The sequence below is a fragment of the Pyxicephalus adspersus genome, chromosome 1, assembly GCF_032062135.1.
Source record: "Pyxicephalus adspersus chromosome 1, UCB_Pads_2.0, whole genome shotgun sequence".
In the NCBI taxonomy this organism is placed as follows: domain Eukaryota; kingdom Metazoa; phylum Chordata; class Amphibia; order Anura; family Pyxicephalidae; genus Pyxicephalus; species Pyxicephalus adspersus.
In genome coordinates, this window is record NC_092858.1 from 78000437 (window position 1) to 78026071 (window position 25635).

Sequence of the window (25635 nt, forward strand, 5' to 3'; positions counted from 1 at the left end):
CGACGCTGGATGTGCACAGCGGGACCATGGAGGTAAGGATGTGACAAAATTACGGGGTTAACCATCCTAGCCATTTTTTTTTGCCCGACCTTCGTACGGGCATAACGGCTAGGTGGTTAATCATCCCTGCTATTTTTTTCATTGTATGCAAAGTAAATAAAGATAAAAAAAAATCACCATCCTGAGACCCCACACCCCAACTGATACAAAACCTGGTATCACACCAGGGTTATATAGGTGTACTATATATATATATATATATATATATATATATATATACACACACACATCCTCTCCGTACCTCTACATACACTGAAGCAGATGTAAACTAAAACTTGCATCATAGCTTTCCAATATAATGATGGATGAACAGTTTATCCGTGGCAAACAACTTTAGGTGGCAGTTCAGAGACCCTATGACAGCAGGATAATGTGTTAAGATTGGTTCCTCTTATTGTATGGAAAAATGGCATCTAAAGCACGGAGGTATTTGAAACATTTTAGGTATTTATTTCAGGTATTTCTGTAAATAAATATGGTAATGCATATATTAGTATAGTTCGGTAAATTGGTGATATGCATACCCGATTTTGTGTGAACAGTACAGTTCAGATCCTAATGTTTTGTTCTGCAGTTTTACCCTATACTTTTATGTGAAAATATATAATTTAAAAAATTGTTTCCAAGACAAACAAACATACAGGACAGGCACAATAGCTATTACAAGGTTAATAAATGCAAAAAGGCTTCAAGTTACATCAGCATAATCAGGAAATACTCACTAGCAGTTAAACAAATTAGTATATTTTAGTCAAATCCTAAAAACATGGCAAAATCTTATACTAAGCCCACTAAAGGCACCAAGATTAAATACACTTACTACCAGACAGATCACTGCTTCAAGACACAAACCATGCTGACAATCACCTTTATTCAATACTGAGTCATCACCTCCAAAAATAAATGCGTAAAGAACAACAGCTTTTGTATGTCAACTATCAACATTTTTCAGGTTCTTAGGTGGCCCAACATAACTCAGCTGAACAACAATGGAGCAGCAGACATGTGATTTGTCACCTGCCTGAACAAAGCAAATTGCCACCCACCAGTTAGCAGAACAGAGAGGGGCACTACGTGATGGTGGTTGACGATGCAGCACCCTACAGTATTTGAAAACAAGAATGAAGGCTGGAAAGCAAGCAACCCTTCACTATTAAATGATAAAGTTGTCAGAAGAGCCAAAAGGCCTAATAGCATTTTTACCGAGCCACATCACAGTAAATCTTTCAATCCTATCAGTTTGTCTTCTGCTCGTACATTATTGGTTATGACAGTAGAAGTATGAACCCTCTTCATCACCCAAGCAGAGTCAGTTACTCATAACACAGACGCTTTGCTGTTTCCAGAGTTATAAATAGGCTCTGAAACAACTTATGGAAAACCGATTACTATGTATAATGTAAGCACTAAAAATTATAGCTCTTTGAAGGCATACTTTATTGACCTCTAATATTCCAGCATTGTACAAATACTGAATGTAAAAGCAATTCTATTTCTGCACAGCCCAGTAGAAGACAGACGTGACTGCATGATGATGTTGCTGCCGCCAACACACGCATTTGCTAGGACTGAATGTGATTATTGCTGTAACGAGTATTTCATGGTCATAGAGAAATAAAACAGCCTCTAAATAGTAGCACCAACATTATAGCTGTTGATATAAATTATATCTTGGAAGCAGGTTAGAGAGAGGAGGGGAAAGAAAAGGATGAGAAAATGGAAGCAGTTCAAACTTCTTTTACAGTAATAGTCTCCAGTTGAGCATAATCACCAAAGCTACAGTGATAAGATTGCCAAAAGTAGACAAACATCTGTGAGTGGAATTCATCTCCGAAGGAAAGCCAACAGCTTGTTATCATTAAAGAGGCGATGCGCGCTCGCCGTTTGAACTGCGGGCCGTCTTGTTACTGCGTTTTCTGAGGCAATTGCACCAGATGTTGGCAACCATCCTGAGATGGAAGACAAGCACCTGCTGCTGGAGAAATTAAATGCTCCTCTGCCCTTTTTATTCCCCCTCCCCCTGTTTGTTATTATTCAGCAGGGAAGAGAGAAAGACAATAAAGAGAAGTGACCCTTGGATATAACCTGTGCATTGCTAACTGAGTACAACTGCTGAGTAAGTATCACAGAGGAGGAATCTGATCCCCCAGCTTTGAACAAGAGTTATAGGGGCTATTAGATGGATACACAATGATAAATTCATTTGTCTTGGAGTTTACACTAAGGACAATACAATGGTACTTTTTTTAACAATTATTTTCAAGTAAACATCTGCTTACATTTTCGGGATCTAAAAATTACCACAAGCCAATAATATATATTATGCAATACCTTAATAATTCTGAAAGAATAAAACATAAATAAACATATAAAACTGCCTGGACAGCAAAGTATACCATTTGCAAGCTGATTATTGTCACACAGAGCAGATATGCAGCATAATTGTTCTTTTGGCTGAGCCAGTGGTGCACAGACAAGGCATTCCAACATTTCACTCTGGACACCTTCTGCAGCGTCTGCAATCCTGGCTTTTGACAGATTAGCCAAAAATTACCCTGAGCCACTTTGACCTTGTCCTTGCGTACAAAGGAATGGAAATAAGGGAATATGCCACAGATAATATCCAAAACACAAAAAACTCCTTGCTTCTCAACAAAATGAGCTAGGTTAGGGCCTGAAATACGAAGGTTACAAATACACGCAATAAACACAAAAACAGAAAACCACATGGTCAAATACTTTTTTCCTACATCCGTTCTACAGTGGGAAAGGATGTTATTGTACCAATTATTTATAAGGCTGGGAATGTCATATTCACCAAGCACATTAATATTGAACCAAATCAAAAATAAGCCTGTCCTGTCACACTGTATGATGTAAAACAAATCACAACAATATTTGGGAAGCAGCACTCTACTGCTTTCTTGCACTTTTAGATAAGTACTACTAAAAGTAAAGGATGATAATAGTAAGGACACTCTGTGAAGTTTTTACTGCTGTCTGTTATGGGCGGGAACACCCGCAATATTTGTTTTCATGTCCATCATAACCTAAGAGCTATTAGATATCCAAACATTTTTAGTTGTCATTCACTTGAAAATAAGGACATTTTCTATGTGTTTGCACTGGAGTATTGATTTTTACCATATTTTTCATATATATATTTTTACCATATATATGTAAGAACATTTATTGTCAATGTTTAGACATATTTAGTACACAGGTGCCAGGCTAAAGTGATGTTGTCTGTATCTTAAATGTTATGGCAATTTTATACACTGTAGGGAGGCCACCTTACTGTCCCACAATTTCTGTTTTGTTACCAAGCTGTTCATTGGTGTGGGAGCCTCCTAGGCCGATTAGACAGGGTTCATTATTTAATCAGAGTCGACCGATTTTCAATAATATACAGGTTGAAATCGAGGAGAGTCAGATTTTTTAAAACTTCTGGATTTTTTTTATACTTACCTCCACACGCAGACCAGTCTTCCTCTCACAGCCCCCGCAGACATCTGGCACAGTTCCAGGGAGCAGAATTAATGCCGGGAAACTAAAGGATACGGATTATTGAAGGCCGGATTTTCAATTGTCAAGTTGTATATAAAATTAATCAGAATGAATCTTAAGACAGCATTGACCCTACAATCCAATATACAAAACAACAAACTAAAGGTAACATACTCGAGCTGACTTGTAACTACTAAATATCACTCCATCCTCTGTACTCCATATCATGTACAACTTAAATCAAAATAAATAATACAGTGATTTTTTACATTTAAAGTGTAGCCAAAACTAAACACAAAATATTGCAGCTTTTAAATACTGTTACTTTTAAATAATTTCTGTTAATAATTTCTGACTATAATAAACTTGCTGTCCTAAGGTGACAATGCTACTGCTGTGCTGTACCTATCATCATCAACCTAGGCTGTTTACTTTTGAATTTTTGTGAATTTTTACTATTAACACTTCCCTTGGTCCTAATCTCTAATAAAGAGAGGGTGTCCTGGGTATACCAAAAGTACTATAAACTTTTTATAATAGTGGTAATCTCCAAATGTAGGAGAATAAACAACTTGCTGGATTATAAACAAAATTCTAATATGTACCACAATCGTATCACAAAGTTTAATCCTAAAAAAAATATATTATAAAAAGTATTATGACTTTTTTATGTATTTTTGTAAGTTTTTGACTCCCCATGGATGACCATCACCAAAGACAGACCATACTCCCGACTGCTATTTATTAACATCGGTCACCAAAAAATGACTGCACTGCTCAAGTTAAACATTATTTGTGTTATATACAGACGGGTAATATTCTTACTAAAAGAATACTTGTCTTGTTATCAGCAACTTTTATTATTTTTATGTAAATAAATCACAAAATGAAAACTAATAACCACACATCTTTATGAGCTGAAAAGGAAAACATTCTCTAATTGATTTTAAAATTGCATAATCAATTGCTGACATTTTTATCCTGTTTGATACATGCGAAACAAACCCACAACAATGTAATCGCCTTATACTTTCTATGTCGTGAAACGAATGAATAGAATTCATTTTAAAATATTCACAGATTCAAAACATATTTGGAAAAAAAACTGTCAAATTAATTTTTTGGCATGATTGACAATGTAATTTAAATATCTGATTAGCGACTGAGGATATAAGACATCACCTTGTCCAATAATTTTGTGTAGCTAATGTGGCAGGTTTCTGCACTTTGTAATCTTCAGAGAACCTTTCAAATGACTTTTCATGTTTTCAGAATGTACACACGCCACAAAATAAGCAGCTAGAAATAATTCCACCAGTGATGTGATCATTGAGGAAATGTAAATGTAATTAAAAGTTCCAACAAAGATATTCATAAAATTCAAGACATGTATTTTCATATTAATGTGTGTATGAATGAATATGACTTCCATGCAGAAATAATTTGACTTGGAATGTTACTTGTTGGAATATATGACAGACAGAATGTCCCTGCACTGATTACTTTATATGAGAGTCAAGTAGCACTGCATTATACTACTAAAAGGTGTCTAAAAACAGAAATGAATATGCAAAAATGTACCCTGATCGCCTGCCTCCCTGTACATCAGGTCTGGAACTTCACATGATATAGGGCTACATAAAAGAATGTCAGATGATTTTAGAAGCAAAGACTGATGCCCAGGACAGAGCAACTCTGCAGCAAATATCATAAAAGACTTCAATTAACACAGGGTAAATCTAAGGTTAAAGCCTAATGTTTTTTTCTGGCATTTGGTAAACAGTACATACAAGCACAGAATACCATAAATAATAATGAAATTCTTTATAAATGTTCACAAATTCCTAAAAGACCACTGCTAAAGGTACCACAGTGACAACCTGAAAAGACCAATCAACTCCCACTTCTTCACAAATCAGAACTTTGCAGTGAGCAATTGTCAGGCTCCTGAGATGTGCATGGTGTGGATCCTTATTACTGATTTATGAAGCATCATTGCTCATGCCACTGTGCAAAGTAAGATGATGGCATAGTACAGAGGTGGTAAACATAGATGTCACAGTATGCAAAACATTCAGCAATTACAACAAACCACACAAGCCTACAACTTAAAGTGAGAGGAAACACAAGGTAAGGCAACAAGTCTACAATCTGTAAATTTGGAGGCAATGCATTCCTCTTGAGTCAGTTTCTGAATGAAGCAGAGCTTGTTCATGCTTGGTGGAAAAGGTAACTTTAAATGGTGCTGTTGGAGAGGGAATACTTAGTTTTAGAAGGGGATTCCAGAGGAGGAGAGACACTCTCAGTATAGGAGAATGTAAGGAGGGGATTCTGGCAGAGAACAGATGGCGTTATGTTTCGACTGTATCTTCTGGGTAAATAGAAAAGGGGCAGTAGTCAGTGAGGGAAGAGGTGAGAATCAGAAATTTAATATGAATTATAGGGGTGCTGGTCCAGTATCTATTAGGTCACAAAGGAAGATGTTACAACAATCCAACAATTAAGGTGGGATAGGATTAGGGTCTACACTAGCATTTACGTAGTGTCATTTACGAAGAAGGGATGGATGCAAGGTGTTTTGATTATGTTTGAGAAAATATATATTCTGTTTTATTATGCATTGCTGGAACAATACCAATACAGTCATTTTTTATTGTTGATAAATTACGTTTGTTTCAACTACGCAAAGGATGTTAAATGTGCCAAACTAAAGGTCCCTATAGCTTTTTTTTATTTTAAACCTGAAACGATTGGGATGCGTCAGAGGAAGAGTATCCATAGTCTGACATATAGTAAGAAGTAAAGCTAGCAAAAAAGGACTAAGATAAAGATGCAGAATAGTTAAACATAGGAAGACAACATGGGATTCCTTGTGGGTTTATCCATTGAAGATGTTACATCAAATGAGGTTGTGTACATAAATTAAAAAAAAAAAAAAAAGGTAGGTACAGGTAGTCCCTAAGTTAGGAACATGCGACATACAGGCAACTCCTAGATATGAAATGGGCTTCCCTGCTCGCTTGTGTACAGCATGGAGACTTAATGGGGGGGAAGGGGGCACAAGAAATCGTTTGCTAAACACAGCCAAGTTGTCGCTGATCCTAATGACGCTGATCTGTATCATCTTGTAACTCCTTAATGACCAAGACAAGCTCTGCAGTTGTTTCTTTTTACATATCAAAGCACAGCTTGCTCTAGAAGTTAATGAATGTCTAGGCTCCATAAAGTTTTTTGTTTTTTTTTTTTTTGCTTTGTTTGTGATTAACAGTGAGAATTTTATACAGTAACTAACACCATGCTGCCTAATAATATGTTGAGACAAACATCTGTCCTAATTGCATTTATTAAAATAATGTACCTGTTTGGACTTACATACAAATTAAATTTAGGAAAAAAGCTACAGTCCCTATCTCCTAAGTAACTCGGGGAATACCTGTATAAGGTCTTTACTAATTTCACAGGTTTTAATCTAGGTGGATTTATGTTGTTACTTGAAATCCACCCAAAACTGTGAAGATCCCTCATGTAAGGTCAGTTTCCCTTTTAACCTCATGCTGTCAAACAAAATCTATGGTAAAAAAAAGACAATAATCATATTATTAATAATAATAATAATAATAATACTATTATTAATAAATACCTCCTGCAAACCAGGACCAAAGTGAATACTTTTTTAGGTTATCATTTTTGACATTTTTAAGTTTAAAATTTTATTCAGAGTTTTTTTTTTTTTTTTTTGCTTGCGTCCTAGGGGGTTGCATGGAGGTGAACCTTGTATGCAAGGTCATCTTTAGAGGAACTTGAACTGAGAAGAAATACATAGGATACCATTACAAAAACCCTATTCGGGTTCACTGGTTGTTATGCAGATAATGTGCCTTCAATATTTGTTTAAATATCACTGCACTGGTTTAGAAGTTCAGCGTATGTGTTCACTTTGACTTTACCGACTGCATACTTCTTCAGGGTCAGTAATTTAAAGTATTACAGTTAGAAACAGGCAGCTGGCATTTTAAGAGGGGACTGGCAGTGGATGCCTACATACAACTCTCCATTTGATGCTTACAAAAATAAATGCAAGCTGAAAAAAAGACACACTGCAGAAATATTAAAAAATTAATAAATGATTAGGTAAGGAATATAAAGAGTACTAAATGAAAAAGTTACAAGAAGACGATAAAATACCACCACCCACCCAATAGGTTTGGCGACATTTTTGTATTCTACTTAAAACTTGATGCCAAACAAACTTGATCTCACTGGCTGTTCAACTGAACAGTATAACGTGCTAAATTGAGGGGGGAATCTGGCACAATATCAGAAAAAAAAGTCAATAATGACAACCTTTTAATGACAGAACAATATATTATCTTAAAGAACACAGTTATGAATATTACATTATCTAATTGGCAAATAAAGTGTATAACCACTTGAAACTCAATTGACTACATATCTTACCAGCGCACTTTTTATTGACTTGACATCAAAGTAGATTCCTATAACTGTAACACTTTGCATATATTTTAAAAGCAGTGAACTTGGCAATCACCTAAAACATTCACTGCAGGTGAACTTTTGTGTTACAGGTATTTTAAATGACAGTGATAGATTCACCATCAGCGAAGGTTTGGTAAAGAAGGGTTTACAGAGAAAACCATTTGTAACCAATTGGCAACGTTAGTTTTCAACAGAAGTGTGGTTCTATTTTGTCCATAGTTAAACTAATGCCACTACTTCTTAACCACCAGCATAAAATATAGTGTATTCTTAAAACTGGATGTAATGATAACAATCAGTAAAAAAAAAATATAACCTTTTTTATTATTTGCATGTGCCTGTTTCTATTCTGCTCTGCATGCACACCAATCTAAAACTGACGATGGCAGGGTTTGGGCCACAATTTAACACTACCAGGTGTTTTTTGTTGGATTCAAACCATGTGTATAAAAGAGGGTCATTCTAAGTGCACAGTTCACATACGCAATGTTAAATTTTTTGTCCCTATTCCAATCACTTTCCTTGGTTTTCTTGGGCTTTTTGCAAATGCAAAAAATATATATTAATAATAAAAAAAAGGAACTCAAACATTTACTTTTAGCAGTACATGTCTTAGCCACATACAGTTTCAAGAATATACTAAAATGTTTACAACAGTGGCATTTTAATTGGATCTGGCAAGCCTAATTGTTATTAAGAGATCATTGCTGCATAATAATGTAAAATGATTGTCACAAATTAAAAATACCTGTGTATCTTTTTTGTTCAAATCAGTAAGGGAAGCTTACATGTGTGGAGCGCTCTTTCAACTGTTGCCCTGAATAAATCCTTTAATATTGCCCAATTTAGCCTGCACAGAATCCCAATTGTAATTGCACTTGTGTTGTGCGAAGAATGAAAGCAATGTAATGGGTTAACACATCAGTTGAAATAGTGTACAGTGAAATTTTATCCTATCTTTCTAATTCTCCGCTCACACAAGCAAGCGCTGGTTGAAAAAGAGAAATCTACATATCAATGTGTGTGGAGATGAAACAATTCAGCTGCAGCGCTGTGCCAAAGCTAGATGAACTGTGCTTTCAGTCACACAACACCATGACTCCTTGCACCTACTGGCACCAGCCCGTCAGACTCTATTCCATGCTCTCTTTCCAAATGCCGATGAAATGAACCCTCAGTGGGAAAAGGCCTCCTTTCACATGCTAAATGACTCCAATGAACCAGTTCTATCATCATAAACTGAAACCGGGGGCCCCAAGGGGACAAAACCTTCGGGGTGTATAATGCGTGATCTGCATTACTTAAAGACGACAACCTTTTCACCCTTTTAGTTTCTTACAAAGATAATTTGTTGCCATTACAGCATATGTTCTCTAACACAGCACACGCAACCATAGAAGTAATAGAAAAAGGGTCTTTAAATCAGAAAGTAACATCACCACTCCTAAAGAGGAATTATGGCCTTGCATAACATACTATAAAAAACCTGTCTCACTACTTCTATTATAAAAGTTATTCAACCTATCTCTATCACAAAGTGAAGCTATTTGTGCCATTTCTCCTTTATTTCCCAGTATTTAGAGCTGGGATCATGGCTCCAAATCCTGTTCAAGAGACCTGTGCATGTGAATAAAAAAAGCTTTTGTTGCTATCAGTAAAGGGTACCCAGAAGCTTTATTCTTTGCTTATTTAGCGTACTTTTTCCCACCTGAACAGCAAAGAAAAAAAATCTTCTCGTAATCAGGAAGATCTGTGGCACATTTCCTATTAGCGCTGGCTTCATACATTTTTTGGCAATTATTTTTATTAAAGGTTTCTGCTCTTGGAAATTGCAACAGTGTGGCAAATCTACTGCATCAAACTGTATTTCACTTTAACATCACTATAGAAGCGAGACTGACATTGCCAGATACATGGTTTTGGATGTCAATACTTAGGCATCTGACCTGTGATGCACAAAAGAGCTGTACCAAAAGACTGAACACAAACATTGAATATTGGTTGTCCTACTTAAACATATCAGTCATTCATGGCCTTTAAAAAGATACAATTTTAGCTGAAATCACAAAAAAAGATAGACTTGCATATCATGAGGCTTATTTTAGCGGTCAAAATTTTTTTTGCCCCATCTTAACTATTGCTAATTGATAGTTGTCCAGCTTCATGAAATTAAACCAACAGATACTTCTTGGGAGATATATAAAAAGGCACATATCTGTTACAATAGATAAAAGTATCCTAAATGCAACACTTTTAGAAAAGTTAGCCAGAGATATGATGCAAGTTCAGCTCTCTCTAGCCAATTATGGGCAGATCTGAAAATGATTACATATCTGTCAACACTCCGCCACCCCAGCAGACTTCTTTCAGTTCAGTAATCCCAGAGGAAGATGCTTAGGCAAGATTTTCCTAGTGATCACTATCTTAGAAAAGTATCTAAAAGGTGCACTGTTATAGCTGCCTCTCCCCTTTATCCTCCCATACCCCATGCCTCATAGAAAATATAGAACAGACTTTCTAACGCTTAGCTTTGAGCAGCAGGAACAGTTCTCCCCTGTATGCCAATATCAGAGGAAGCAGGACTTTCCAAAGACCAGACTATTCATTGTGTAAAAGTAACAGAAAGTGATATTATCAGTACAACACAATCACTGTAAATGTCTTTTGGAAGTTTCCATTTAAATGGTTGTTTTTCCTTGTCTTAACCACTTAGATTCCCTGATCTGAAAATTAATCACTGAAGCTGGAGGCTAAGCATGACAATTAGGGGACTATAAAACTCCAATAATAATAGTAGCAACTATATTACACTGGTAATCTCTTTATAAATTCAAAGACACATGAAAATATGCATAGTAATAACAAAAGTATACAGTACAATCAAGCACAATTTGAAAAAAGAAATCTGATAGCATATTACACACAAGTTACAGGTGTTTGCAAAACAAAAAAAACAACATTATAAATATTGGCAATATACTTAAACAAATGACACACAAAATGTACACATTTATTATTCATTAATTTATAGTCATAACTATTTGAAATACACCGTTGTGTATAAAATAAGTGCACACCTATATATGCAAGTGTTCTATATTTGGTGTCAGTTATCTCCATTGAAGGAAATTCACATACATACAGGTTGACAATCGAAACTCAGGCCATCGATAATGCGGTCCCTTCAGTTTCCCGGCATGAACTTCAGATTGCATTTTCAATACAGGGACTGCAGTAACTGTTTGGCCACTAATGTTTTCATGGCGCTGTTCTGCAGAAACAGCCGTTAGCTTGCTTGCTAAACTAAATACATACTTAGACGTCCCTGCTGCCTGCTCCCTGGAACTGTGCCAGATGTCCGCAGGTGCTGCGAGAGGAAGGCTGGCCTGTGTGTAGGTAAGTATTTAAAAAAAAAAAAAAAAAGCCTACAGTGTTTTCCAAAGGGGGCACAATACTATCATAGGACATTACCTAAATCTAAAGAATGCAGAACTCTGCAATATATAAGGATGTAAAGCAGTGTTTCTTAAAGTATGGGTCATTGACCCATTTTCTGTGGCTCACTTCCACATAGCAAAGTACTGGCTCATGCTGGGTAAAGGTGCCCTGGTAACATGGACAAAAGGGTCATCTGCAGTGGAGTTAGATATCAGAGAAACATATTCTTGTAAAATGAAAAAACCCTTGCCAAGAAGGTGCCAACGAGGGTGCCAACTGCATCAGAGCATTATCAACAACACGTATGTGGCATAAAAAAAGCCCAGTTCAATAAGAGAAATATACGTGTGTATATGTCATTTCATTCTATTTTGAACATAAACCTCCAAGGTAATCTTCCTATTGTCCTATAATATGGGCTTTCCTCCACTGCAGCAGTATGTAAAGCAGAAAATCTTGAGTGTAAAGCATGGGAGAAAATTATCTCCAAATTAACAGATTCAAGCAGAACTGAAAATTGTGATTTTAGTACCCAAAAGAACTCCTTTGATGCAAGTGGTTTGATGAAAGTGAGTGGACACCTGTGGAAGCGATTATTTTGGAGTCTGAGGTCACATTGGTAGATAAATACCTGTACACCCCTGGGATTAAGGCCAGATTTTCAAAGAGCAAGTGAGTAGGTTTGATAGAAGAAAGTATCCTGGGTATTGCAAAATTGTCCCAGATAATCAGGAGGATGCACAGTAAGTAAGAGATGTGTAAGTAGAGAGGGTGCTGTGAAGGAGGAGTCAGCAAGTAAACCTAAACATCCAGCACTTTCAACAGAATATATGCAGGATTATGGACATATTGTAAGGGTAACTATGACCTTCCCTTTTTTTTTTTTTTTTTTTTGGTGCTGAAAGACAAAAATGTTCCTAGCTTGATCTATTACCAACCTATGAAGAAAATATAACGCAAATATATAGAGGAAAGTATGTGTAATATATAGTTTACACCAGTGGTCCCCAATCTTTTGGATGTCACAGACCACTAACTTCATGGTCCCCAGACTGCGCATGCACTGGGAGCCGGGAGTCACTCAAAGGGGAATAAACTTTATCTATAGTGATGTCATGATGCAAGAATCCACCCCCTCGCCCACCCTTCACTGTCCCTGCTGGGGGGCACACCGGCCAGAGCCACCGACCACCAAAATATTCTTGTGGACCACCAAAATATTCTCGTGGACCACAGGTTGGCGACTGCGGGTTTACACTAAATTCTGCTTTGACTATGCCATGACTGATAAAAGGCACTGATAATTCAGTTGTCACTCAAAGTACTTTTTTGAAAATAAAATTGGCTTAAAAGGCTTTATTAATGGTGACTACTGTAGCAAATAGCTGATCACATAATTTTTAATGGCTCATGAGCATTATGCTTTGTTCACAACACTGCATGCACCTGCACAAACTGAAACAGGGATTCATTGTATTCTTTTCAACCAAATTTTTAGTTGCAAAATACAAAACTTTGGCAGAATCAATTAGGTGCAAGGTGAATGCTTTGCAGGTCAAAGTTTTTCCTTCTAGATGTTTATTTCAAAACAACTAATATTAACATGTATTAATCAGTTTCCATACAATATGGTTTTTCTGATATTCCTGCAGGGAAGTGGTCCTATGATTAGCCAACTTCTTTTTTGCATGAAAGAGTTAAAATGTCATGTCAGACAACAAGGTTTGGCACAGCCCCAGAAGGCACATGGGAACCAGGGCAGCTGAGTTATAAAGGCCTGATTGTAGCAGCCCACTGGATTGGAAATGACTTGTAGGCCTAATGAAACAAAACTTTGGCAGAAAAACAGAATGAAAGGAATGAGACAATAAAAGGCAGGAACAAAGGGAGCAGAGTTGTTTCAGCTTAGCAAAATAAGCTCACTTTGTTGTTGGGAAAAGCCAAAGCCGATTAGGATAAACCAATGACTAAGCACAAGTCTTCCAAACTAATTACATAGTTCACCATATGAAGTGTGATTGCAAGCTTAAAATGTGGGGACTACTTTTTATCTTTTAAGATACTGCACCTAAAATACTACACCTGAAATCACTATAGTATGGGGTCTATCAATGAAAAATAATCCCACACACTAGAGCTGTTTCCGAACTTGTGATTGTTGTGAGAACATGCAGTAAAACACAAGCAAGCACACAAAATGCTGTGGAATATAAATCACCAGCAAGAGAGCAACGCCTTGACTATCCAGCTGGCAAGAGAGCAAGGCATACACGTAGGTTTGTGTTTCAACCCCTTTTAATGTCCTCCAAAGTCATCTTTTCATGAATTATAGTGAAAGGACTGGAAGAAAGATAACATCCTAAAGGTGCAAGAAAACAGGAAGCAGATTTTAGGGTTGCCCTCTTTCTATTTGACTTATCTCCCGTGCTAGTGACTCATAACAAGTACATACATGATTGCATAAAGTCAGTTAGTTATTTTCCAAAGCTGGCCATGTACTTGTACTACTGTTTAAAAACAAGTCAGAAGCTCATAATATATATATATATATCTGCAAGAACATGAGAGAAGCCATAAAGCAGAGCACATGGAAAGTAAAATCTAACACCTGTGAATGGGTCAATATTTCCTGCTATCGTGCTTTGAGATTATTGGGAGTCAACTCAAACCAGATTGGATCAGTTCTTATATGTAATGGGTATAGCACGTCTTTGAACTAGTAGGCAATTTTAAGCAGATATGGAACAAGTGTTTCAATTGGGAAGTGCTTAGCCTAAAATACATAGGCGAGTATATATTCTTTAATATTATGTCTTCCACGGTAGGTAAATGATAAGCAACAAAATTCTGCTATTTTGTTTTTTTAATAGTTTAACATTACAGATCAGGTAACAGATCACTGGAATTCGATTATTTGTACTTACATATACCAAAAATTAGTTTTATTGCTTTTAATTTGATTGGTTTGCCCACTAGAAAAAAAACCATGCTATATACATAAATATGCAAGAATATATTTTAATCTGTGAAAATTTTTTCAAGAATTCATAAAACGCAAGCTTTACACACAGGTTTTATCAGAAGATGTGGAAACATTTACTGTTAACATCTTTAGCCCTGCAGTTACAAGATTTGAAAGAACGACACAGAATTAAACAGGATGGAGGACTTGTAGCAAGCAAAGTGCCACATTGGATTGGCAAAGACACCAGATAGTAAGTCTGCAACATACTCTGAGCCCAAGGCTGACAATAGACAAGCTGTGTAATCCCTATTCTATCTCTTGCTGAATTGGTTATAGATTATAATGAAAATATGCAGCAACCAAGTTTCAGAATGATTATTTCCTTAACAATTACAAATATATCCAGCCATGTAAAGAACTACTTTACTAACCAAAACATGCTTCTGAAATGCTTACATCATACATTATAACTTCTTAATCAATAAAAAAAAACAAAAACAGCCCCCCCCCCTCCCCATTGATAGATAGATAGATAGATAGATAGATAGATAGATAGATAGATAGATAGATAGATAGATAGATAGAATAAAATCTTTGCCCATAGTCAAATGCAGAGTCCTGTTAAATCTGTTCAAAATGACACTTGCCAGGTAAAGCACTGGAAGAGCAGAACATTGCTAGACCAAATTATTGAAACTCCAGTGCCTTTGTACACAAAGATCCTAATTTAGCTAAATGATGATACCTGGCCAACTCCCATGCTACTCATACCTGAAAGTTGAAAAACTTACTGCTCCTAACTAGCCTAATCCCAAAGCTAGCAAACAGTCCTATGCTAGCCATATCTAATATGGCTGATTAATCAACGTATATGTCTCTTGGAGTCTCATACATGGAAATAAAATAATTGTACAGTATTGAGTAATTCTTTATTACAGTACTGAGTTTAAAAGGTACAAAGCCCTACAACAATATTTTACATCCTTGCCACACAAGCATAGACTTTGAAACGCTAGATATGTGAAAACATTAATATATGCACTGAAAAGTAGACTGAAGTAGAGCTAGACTAAGCTTAAATATATAGCAGGAACAAGACTAATCTCTACATAAAAAGGCTCAAGATATAAACATTCTGCCTGCATAAAAGGGAATTAAAAGATACCTGCAGGTAAAATGCAAAACTGCATGGAAATACATTAGGTGTAAAGCTGCTGACTTGTGTGTCTGTGTTTTTGTGTTTTGGTTATTTTAAAGGTACAAGGTAACGGTTAAAAAAAAAAAAAAAACATTTAGAACTATAAATAATGCAATTATTATGAGGATAGTTCAAGTAATGATAACCAATTCTGTGGTATGGTAAGTATTAGCACTTAGCATGAGGGTCCTATCCTAAAATTTTGTCAATTTTAAAAACTTTTTTTTAGTATGATGTATACAACTCCTTCAAATGCTATTAGGGTATGGGGTTTATTTACAATACAATAAGACAACAGTTCTTAGGATAATGAGCCATGTGAAATATATATATATATACTCTATGCAAAGTAAACGTTAATGCAATGCGTGAGGATGAAAGATGTTACAAGATCCAGATATAAACGGTGGAATGTGTGTAATAAGAGATGAAATACGCTGCAATGGTAAGCTGCTATTTAGCATATTGCAACAAATCCTAAAATAGAGCTGTGATCGTGAAGTGCTAAAGGCTGGTGAAATCCAACAAGAGCAAGAGACAAGAGGAAGCGGCTGAAGTGTTCATCTTGAATACTTAAGCTCTCTGTTCTGATTGCAGCCTCACTTACTTGCACTGACTGCGTGACCTTTTATCAACCTGGCGTTTCAACCCAGTTATTCAGCCAGATTTAACCAGGATGCCATGCAGAACCTTTTCTCCCTAACAACTGTAAATCCCAGTATTGACAAACATTTGACACCGTTTGCTTATGTAATCTTTGAAAACCCGAAAATAAACTCCTATACAACCTTAAGATGGTATATTCAATTTTTTATTTTTTTTTTGTTACCAAGACTAAAATGTTCTTATATGGACATTTCAGAATTTTGAGTGTTCAGACAATTGCATTACACGAATTACATGCATTACAGAAAGTTGGCCTCCTTACTATTTCTGGCTTGTAAACATGTTTAACAAAAATGAAATAATAGAAAGTTCTAATGAACTCTTGATAGTAGGGAATCTCATATGAAATTCTAAATGAAAATTGGTGAAGAATGAATGCTTTAAAGCTGCATCCACATTGCCTGAAGCACCGGAGCACACTTAGTGAAACCATATGTGCTTCTCTGCATGACCTACAGATTTGTTCCTTTCTGTTGCCACCAGAGATATTCACTTTACCTCATGTTTTCTATTAAAAGTCTTCCTCTAGCTGTCATAGTCATTCCTAGTGACAAATACAGGACCTTTCTTAGTCACCAAGGTAAAAAAACAAAAGTAGGTTTTATAAAGTGTTTTGTACATTTTATTAAAGTTTATACATCTATAGTATATCATGCTTAGCTTTACAAACATAGGACTCTTTTTTGGGGAAGCCAAACACATCAGTTCTCGTCTTCTCAAAATCTCACTCATGCAAATTCTGGGAAGAAATGGTTGGTAATTAAGCCCAGAATTTCATGGCAACAGTACTAACCACAACCAAGTTACTGACAAGTTACCAGTTTTTGTGGGTGTCTTAGAAAAGACCTTGTACCTAAAAAGCAAGACCACCCATTTTTTTAATAGGGGTCTATCCCATTTGCTGAGGGAAAGGGGGTAGTTCCCTTTTTTTTAAAGTACTCTCGACATGGATATCAGTGACTTGGAGCCTCCGTTCTATACAGTTTTATTTATCTATTCACATATTTAGAAATTCTACATTTTGTCTTCATTTATATTGTGAGAGAACAATGCAAGTTTTTTTATTACTTACATCTTGTGTTACATTTTTCATCTTTCCTATCCTACTTATTGGTTTTCTGAGTTGTGTTAATGCTAAAAAAAGCCACTGTTCAATTAAAAAGTGTAAAATATCAATATAAAGTAATCCTCTCACACATGGGCAAACAGCATACACAAATGAAAATGTATATCAAAAGCAGCAGATCCAGAAATTTAAGTAGCTGAAGTTGAATTCAGATTTTACATTTATTCTGTAATAGGCATGTTATTTACTTATTTGAAGAAAAACAGAAAAGACTGCACTTTACAGCAACAATGAGTTCAATAAAGTCAATGTATTAAGAGTTGGTGCGCTAAACAATGTTCAACTACTCAAGATAAAATACACCACAATTAGTACACGTCATTATATTCACCATGATAATAATCAACAGATGCTCTGGTCCCGACGCGTTTCGCCATTTTGGCTTCTTCATGGGACACCATCAAAGCCTAAATTGATAAAGGATCATGATTATAGATTATGGTGAGATTAGAGCAGTTTAGGTGCCAGGATTTCAGGTAATCCCTGTTTAGGAGGGGTTGAGGAATTGTAATGCTAGTGTCCAGAGGAGTTATTTGATATTGCTAACCTGTTTAACTATGGTTAACAAAGTTTTTACCTTCTGAGGGGAAAGAAATTACTGAGTTTTATAATGTAGAGGTAATTTAAATAAAAAAAAGAATGTTGATTTCTTATCTTTTGGCTAGACTGATATTCCCAATTTTGAATATTGGTGGAGTGTTGTGGAGGCTGAGGAAGAAAAGACAGGATTTATGCAGTCAGTTCGCAAAAGGGACTTTGTTTAGCGTACCAACTCTTAATACATTGACTTTATTGAACTCACTGTTGCTGTAAAGAGCTGTCTTTTCTGTTTTTGTTCATATTTGTATGTTCACATACCAGGCTTGGCAACGCAATCACTATTACACTTAATTAGGGGCCCTACCCATTGTATCTTAAGTTACCTAGTCAGTCAGGCTAAGAGTTGCATATAAGTACACTATCTGTACTATTGTTTTTATTTGTTTTAATAAATGGTTTTCACCAAAGGCATCCACTGACTATGTACTGCCGCATCACATGCTCAGTTTACAATGCCCAAGTTTGTAATAGGTTTACTTGCACTACACATTCATTTGAACGTATGCATAAAAACATACATACACACAATGCATTCTCTCTTCTTATTCATGTTTTATCAAAACTGTTTCATAAATACATATTAAAAAAAAGGAGGGGGGGGGGGCTTTTTATCATGCACTTAGAAAAACATAACATTTAAGGATGTGTATGCAGCACAATTGCTACTACAAAATCTGAACAATTTCTGATAAACAAGATTTCAAGCCCTTCTTTGTGCTGCAGGGGAGTACTTGTTTCATATTCACAATTCAATGTCGCGTTCTATTCATTAGTGAAAAGTGCTATACTTTATTCAGGATGCAGAGCTCAGCCGGAATATAACAATGCAGGAAACTGAAGTATTACAATACCAATGCAGAAATTGCTGGCTAACCATTCTGCTAACATTGACAGTTTGGGAGTTAAGTTGGAACTCAGGGTGCTATTAAAGAATACACAATGACTAGTCATTCTGCAGGTCAACACTTGTGAAGTGGAGTTCCAGAACAAGAACTGAACACCAATTTATATGTATGGTGGGAATACATAAAAACCTGTTTGTATATGAAGCCCAGATTTTGCTTCTTCTTTTTTCTTCAAACCAACTGTATTCTTAGTTGTAAAATATATACAGTCAGTGTTCACTGATAATAAAATAGAATATCAACAGAATATTGTTATGAAATTAAAGGTTTAAAACATGGTAGAAAATAACAATTTGAAAGCCTAAAGCAGACTACAATATTTTTTTTTAAGATCAGCAATATTTACCCAAACAAATAATGAAACAGCTTACTAGACTGGCTATAAGGGCCATGCACTACATAAGTAAAAATAGATATTGCTGATCTAACAAATCAAATCTAAGAAAGGTCTAAAATCTAGGCTTGTATGTGGCAAGCTGTAAGCAGAACTGTGAGGTGGGGCAGATGTTTTTTCTGCTGCTTCTTTCTGAACAACTAGCATCTCTCACAACATGCAAATGTACGTTGCAACATGAATGTTCCATAGCCAATGTGCACAAACAAAACTGCTACATGTGAAATTAGACGTGTTCTACTAGGAAATTCTACTTAAAGTATATCATACTAGAGAATAGTATATGGGTGTGTTTAGTAACAGGAAAAGCAAAGTGTAAAAAGTAAAATTGTATAATTTAACTGGCTTGACAAAAGGGCTCAGGTAGAATTTTATGCCTGATTTAGAATTATTTTGGTAATTGTCAGCTTGAGGTTCCCTTTGCCAAAAACATTTGGAGGAAATGCCTAAGGTATACACTGGAAGCAGTTATTTTCATTCCATACGCAGTGTACAATACTGTACTACCTATTCCCAATGTCATTTTGGTGGGTACTGTAACAAATTTGATGATCCCATCCATGTCAATGATTAAGGTCAAATGCTACTAGCACACCATGCAATCCGAATGTATTTAAATTATTAAAGTCTGTCATTAATATATAACGAGGACTTACCTTGCCGTACTGTTCGAAGTATTGCTTTACATCTTCTACTACTGTATTTGCTGATAATCCCCCTACGAATATTTTCTTTGTTCTTGTGACCATCTACATAGAATGACAAGAGAGACATGCTTTAATCAGATTAGATAAAACTACAAAGTAGGACAAAAATAACATTCAGATAGCACTGTTAATCCTGGTAATTAATTTGATGCATCCATCAAAGGAATTTACAGCTCAGAAGAAACTCTAGCCCCTTTACTGCTTCTGTGCACAAGACAAATAGGACCTATAGGACTGATTCACGCAAGGTTTCCCAACAGTATAATCCAACAGACTAATAACTATTGATTACTTTGATAAAGACAGCAAAAACAGCAATAAAACAAAACTAAACACCAAAAAGCCTACCAATTCAACCCACACAAACTTGAACCCGAAACTAGGATGATATATCAGTACTCATAGTTTTTAAATGTGCTGTAAGCAACTAATATTTTAAAAAAAGTAAAGTATGTATTTTACATTTTAAATCAAGCTACTACTAAACTGTAGCATTTCCAAACTCAGCAACAAGGACATATTTCATTTATCAGATTCTGCAAGTTGTACTGATTTACTTCATTATTAAAAAAAAAAAAAAAAAAAAAAAAAAGTTTTTTAAAATACAACTTCACAGTCTTTTTTTTATCTAAAATGGTGGGTTTAAAAAATAAAATAAAGCCTAAAAAACATACGTTGATAGGAAAAATGCCAATTTAAATTGCAATTATTATATTTCAATCAATTTCAGCTACTCTTGATTATAAAATGCTCTGCAGGCACAATCAGATAATTAGTCAACTGGACCATAAGGTTTTGGCTGGGCTGAACAGACTGAGAACACAGGCAAATTTTGTTGGCATTTATGATCAAGTTAAAAAAATAAAAATAAAAAACACACACAGCTGCAAATGAAAAGGCAAATAGGACTCTAAGTACTAAAATGCATGTCCACCAAAGAAATCCTGAAAACACAGTCTGATCACGTAGCTCCTGTGTGAAAATGTATTCTTCTTTGCTGGCTAAGTGACGTTTAATTGTTACTTTATAATTTATTGCACGGTTGGTTGAGTACAAAAAGACTTGCCCGGCCTTCACTCTGTGAAACGTGCACAAACACTGAAGTGATGAAATTGTAAGGCAGTAGGTAATAGCAATGACTTGGGAAGAAGTGTTGATAAGAAAGCTTGTTTTGAGATTTCTGCCCGGCGGTTGATTTGTTTGTGTGTGGCATTCTAGGCATTGGAGACTAAAATATCAGCTGTCTTTTCCTTCTTAAAGATCGAGCATCTGGAGAAGGAGGGACAAAGACCCAGGTTCCCTTCTTTGGGTGTCAATGGTAGGTCAGAATTGCAGGACAGCCAATGCATATGCAAAGCTTTCATTTTCACATGCAAATGAAGACTATTCTTATTTTAAACAGAACCACTATATGTAAATGTTCTTGATGCATATGTATTGGCTAAAATTTTGCAAGCATGAGCGGGTTCAGAGATCTTACAATCTAGTTATCTCATTGTACCAGGTCAAAAAACGATTTTTTAACCAATTCAGTACACTCTTTCATTCTGGCCTTTAACTCAGATGACTACTTAGGAGTTGTGCAAAATCTTAACTTCTCACCGGCCTGGCCTGTCTGCGTTTCTTCTACTAAGACACGGAGGACTTGTTTCAAAACTGCACTTTCCTTTTGAGCTATGACATATGTGTTTTGAACTATGATCTCATAAAGCCAAACAGGCATTTTCCTGTTTGCAATATATGAAATGGTAAATACAAGGGACAGCCAATTGTAACAGAATTATTCAGACAACTAAACTAAGCCACTCAATTCATAGTCATCTTAAGCTATACCTGTACCTAGACTATGGACATCTTGAAAAATATTCCTAAATATTCTAAATAAAGTAAACAAACTAGAAAACAAGCCATTTGTGACCTCTACAGCTACAAGTCCTCTGGGTAAATTTATCCTTACAAAGGCACTGAAAAGGTAGCTCATTTCCCCGTGTTTCATCTGGAAGCAGAGGCTTGCCATTGTGATAGCTTTCAAATGCAAACAGAAAGTGCTGTAATCTTTTCAGAAATGGACTGAAGAAGACTGCAACCGGACTTAAGAGTTTGTGTGTGAATTAATCCATACTGCCTGCAACTAGAGAGGTTAGGTGTTAGCGCTTGTTTTAAAATGACATGGTCACATATTGTTGATCACTGCTTCAGTTTTTAGAATCAGTTTCCTGATGTCTGTTGGGAAACACAGACATCTAGGAATATTCTCTATAGAACCACTTACTACTTCATTCAGCAGGTCACATGTAAATTCAGCAGCAGTGCAGAAAACAAGTCAATACTAGGCTTCATTCATAAAAGGTGTTGGCCTTTGTTGAAAATATTCCAGTATATGACAGGATCCTGCTTAACAATGTGTAAATACTTAAATGCTTATATCCTGGCCACAGGTGCACTTTAAAGCCTACAACTCCTGTGTATGTAATTATGAAGAGAACAGCTCACAAGGAATAAGTAGGGGTCTGTAACAAGTCTGGGTTATTCAAAATCATTTAACAGGTACTTCAAATTCTCCTACAAACTCACTCCTTCCTGTGTTCTCCCCAGCCACTTTTAGCTGGACGCACCACCCGGCACTTTTCAGTAACCACCCGAATGTTTTTGGATGATACTGAAGAATTGGGTCACAATACAGGGGCTGCCACCCACCTACAAATTGTTCCCACCCAGCACAAAAAAATTCTGGGTTGAGCACTGCCTTCAAGTGAATTTTGTATTCTGATAGACTTGCATAGGGATGCAAAACCTGTCAGAGGTGAACAAAAGTCTGTTGACATCAGCTCTAAAGATTGTCATAGAACACATTCACAGTATACTGTAATTACCAAAAGACAAACAAAGCAGGGGCATATTTAGCGCAGTCACCTGCAAAGCTACTAAAGATTCTACATGCCAATGGCTTTGTGCTACAATTAATGTATTTATGGATATAAGGTTTTATTAACTGAACCAACCAATTACAGTTAGGACAGGGGGAAAAACACACACACACACACATACATATATACACATACATATACTTTACACTTTCAATTGTTACACTCTGTCATCTATTTAGACAGATGTAAATACTACGTAACATGTATGAGAGTGTTAAGCCAAGTGGCCAGAAGAGAATGTGCATTCTTACCCATTTGTCATTTGTACAAATATCATTTAACATGGTAATGTCTAAACCTTACAAGCTGACAATGGATAGCTATTCCTATTCCTACGTAACATCACTTTCTGAAAATGTGCATACACTTAAAGGCTGCAATGTAAATTTGCTATTCCCCGCTCTTAAGAGCAGGAATCTAATTCCAATCTCAACTCTGATTTCAACCAAGTTTGATAGTTAGATTCTTGGAAAAGCCTCTATTTGCATCACAAATTACTTGAACTAATTTTATTTGAGAAGGAGCTAATTGCATATAAACTGAAATGTTTCTCAGCGTATATATATATTAGGTGGAGTATTAAGGCTTGTTTACTTAATCAAAAGCTTGGTGTTCCATCATTTTTACACCTAGGTCCTACAAACACAGCTTTAATTGGAAAATTCGTTTTAGGTCATAAGTGCTACTGAACACCGTATTGTATTTTATGTCCAGGCTCTGTTATCCTACTCATTATATAGCACTAACTCATTTAATGAGAATAGAAGTGATTTTTAACAATTTATCACTGCAAAGAGATTGCATTGCTCAACTAAAATAGCAGTGCTTCTAATAAGTTTGCCATATTTAAGCAATAAGCAAGAAAACCACCTTAAAAATGCCTTACAATTGAATCAAGTGTGCAGTATACAAAGCATTGATTATTTGCAGAAACAAAATCCTAAGGTTAATTTACAACTCACAAAAAAGATTGTCTTACACAGTTTATGTTGTATTTGGAATTTTATATAGATTTAAAAGTATTTTCTTAAATCTGTGAAGTGTTAAAAAAAACCTAATGATCATGTTGGAAACCTTATGAGCAAGTAACTACACACAAAAGATTAGTGTGATGATCTGCAATGCTATCCTTATATATTTTATCTTCCATGAGGAAAATTTTAAAGTTCAAAATACTCTTTTCATTAATTTTACTTTGTAGTGATTTACAATTCATAACAACCACATGTCACTCTCTGAAATAGAATGAACTCTCACCTTAAGTGTTACCTCCCTATTACAGAAAGGTAAATAATGTTTACTACATATTACCTTGTAGCTATTCCACCATATCCATATCACAACACTGGGAGTTATATCTGAGGTACAGTAAATAGCTCATACACTGCAGTAATTTTTTTTTAAATTAAACAAGCAAAAGAGCAAGGTTACTACTTACAATATATCACACCATAAAAAGTATTATTGGGAAATCAGTCTATTCATTTCTTCCATGTGATGGGTTTCGTCTCTAGTAGACTTTATCAAAAAGCACCTTAGATAAAGTCTATTAGAGACGAAACACATAGAAGCAGTACTACCACATCTGCTGCTATTAAAGCAGACCTTTACAAAAAAAAAGATTGCTGTACCTTCTATGAGCTACCAGAAGTGAATAGGATTCCCCAGCTATTTTCCTTTATTTCAAAACTTGCAAAAAAAAAAAACCCTTGGGAATAAGTATTACAGCAACACTTTAGATATCGAGAACTCCCAGATACAAGTTTACATGCAAAAAGTAGAACCTGTCTCCCTTAAAACTAGTCCTCTATCCTTGTGACCAAGAGATCAGTTACTATATCCCCCGAGGAAGCCAACTGGCGAAACGCATTGGGTTTGAAACAACGGTATCTCTCTATGACCACCAAATCAATTATTTTATAAATATTGATCCATCTATAGTACTATTGTACATGAATAATTGCCTATTACCTGGCTATGTACTGGTTAGCTATATGCTGTATGATGATACTACAATTGTTGCTGTACTTCTTTGAAGCAAATACAAAACAACTTGCACGCCACAAAAAGCCCCTCTTTCTCTTTTCTTAAATTATATGATTCTCTGCAATTAAACAAACAAGACTGGCTGTTCAGATTCTTTTTAGGATTGTACTAGTGCAGAAGTTACATTATTCCAGCCCAACCAATCAAGATAGCAAGGACCCTAAAGAAGGAAGAAAGCTGGACAAAGAAGTTGGCATCACCATAGAAGTGCGGGGAGGTGAGTTTAGAGCTCTACTTTAACTCTTTTCACATTCCTGTGTATCTACAAATCTCCTAATTATGAATCTTAAAAACACTGATAACAGAGCTTCCAAGACCATAAAACAGCATGATACTATTCTGTCCTTGTGCTGTAAAGGGTCTTGAGTCTGTTAGGCTGGGTCTACACAGACGTTTTTAAAAACGCATCTAGCATTCCTAGTGCGTTTATGCACTTTTTTAGCGTTTTAAAGCTTGCAGCGTTTTTAACTTATTCCCATATTACGTGCTTAAAAACGCGGGGAAAACGTCCCATTGAAATCAATGAAAGCGTTTACCCACATTTTTGGGCGTTTTCAAGCTTTAACCCAGCATTTTAATTTTTTAAACATTGCAAGCAA

General features: G+C 35.8%; 1 protein-coding gene across 10 annotated transcripts in view; it reads right to left on the bottom strand.

Moving 5' to 3' along the window:
- MSI2 (musashi RNA binding protein 2) overlaps nt 1-25635 on the bottom strand; it is a 375769-nt gene that overhangs the window by 250237 nt on the left and 99897 nt on the right. For all 10 annotated transcript variants that reach the window (XM_072415329.1, XM_072415322.1, XM_072415346.1 and 7 more), the window contains one exon: nt 20013-20105. In XM_072415329.1, coding sequence (XP_072271430.1) covers nt 20013-20105 — 93 coding nt within the window. The remainder of the gene's footprint in view (nt 1-20012; nt 20106-25635) is intronic.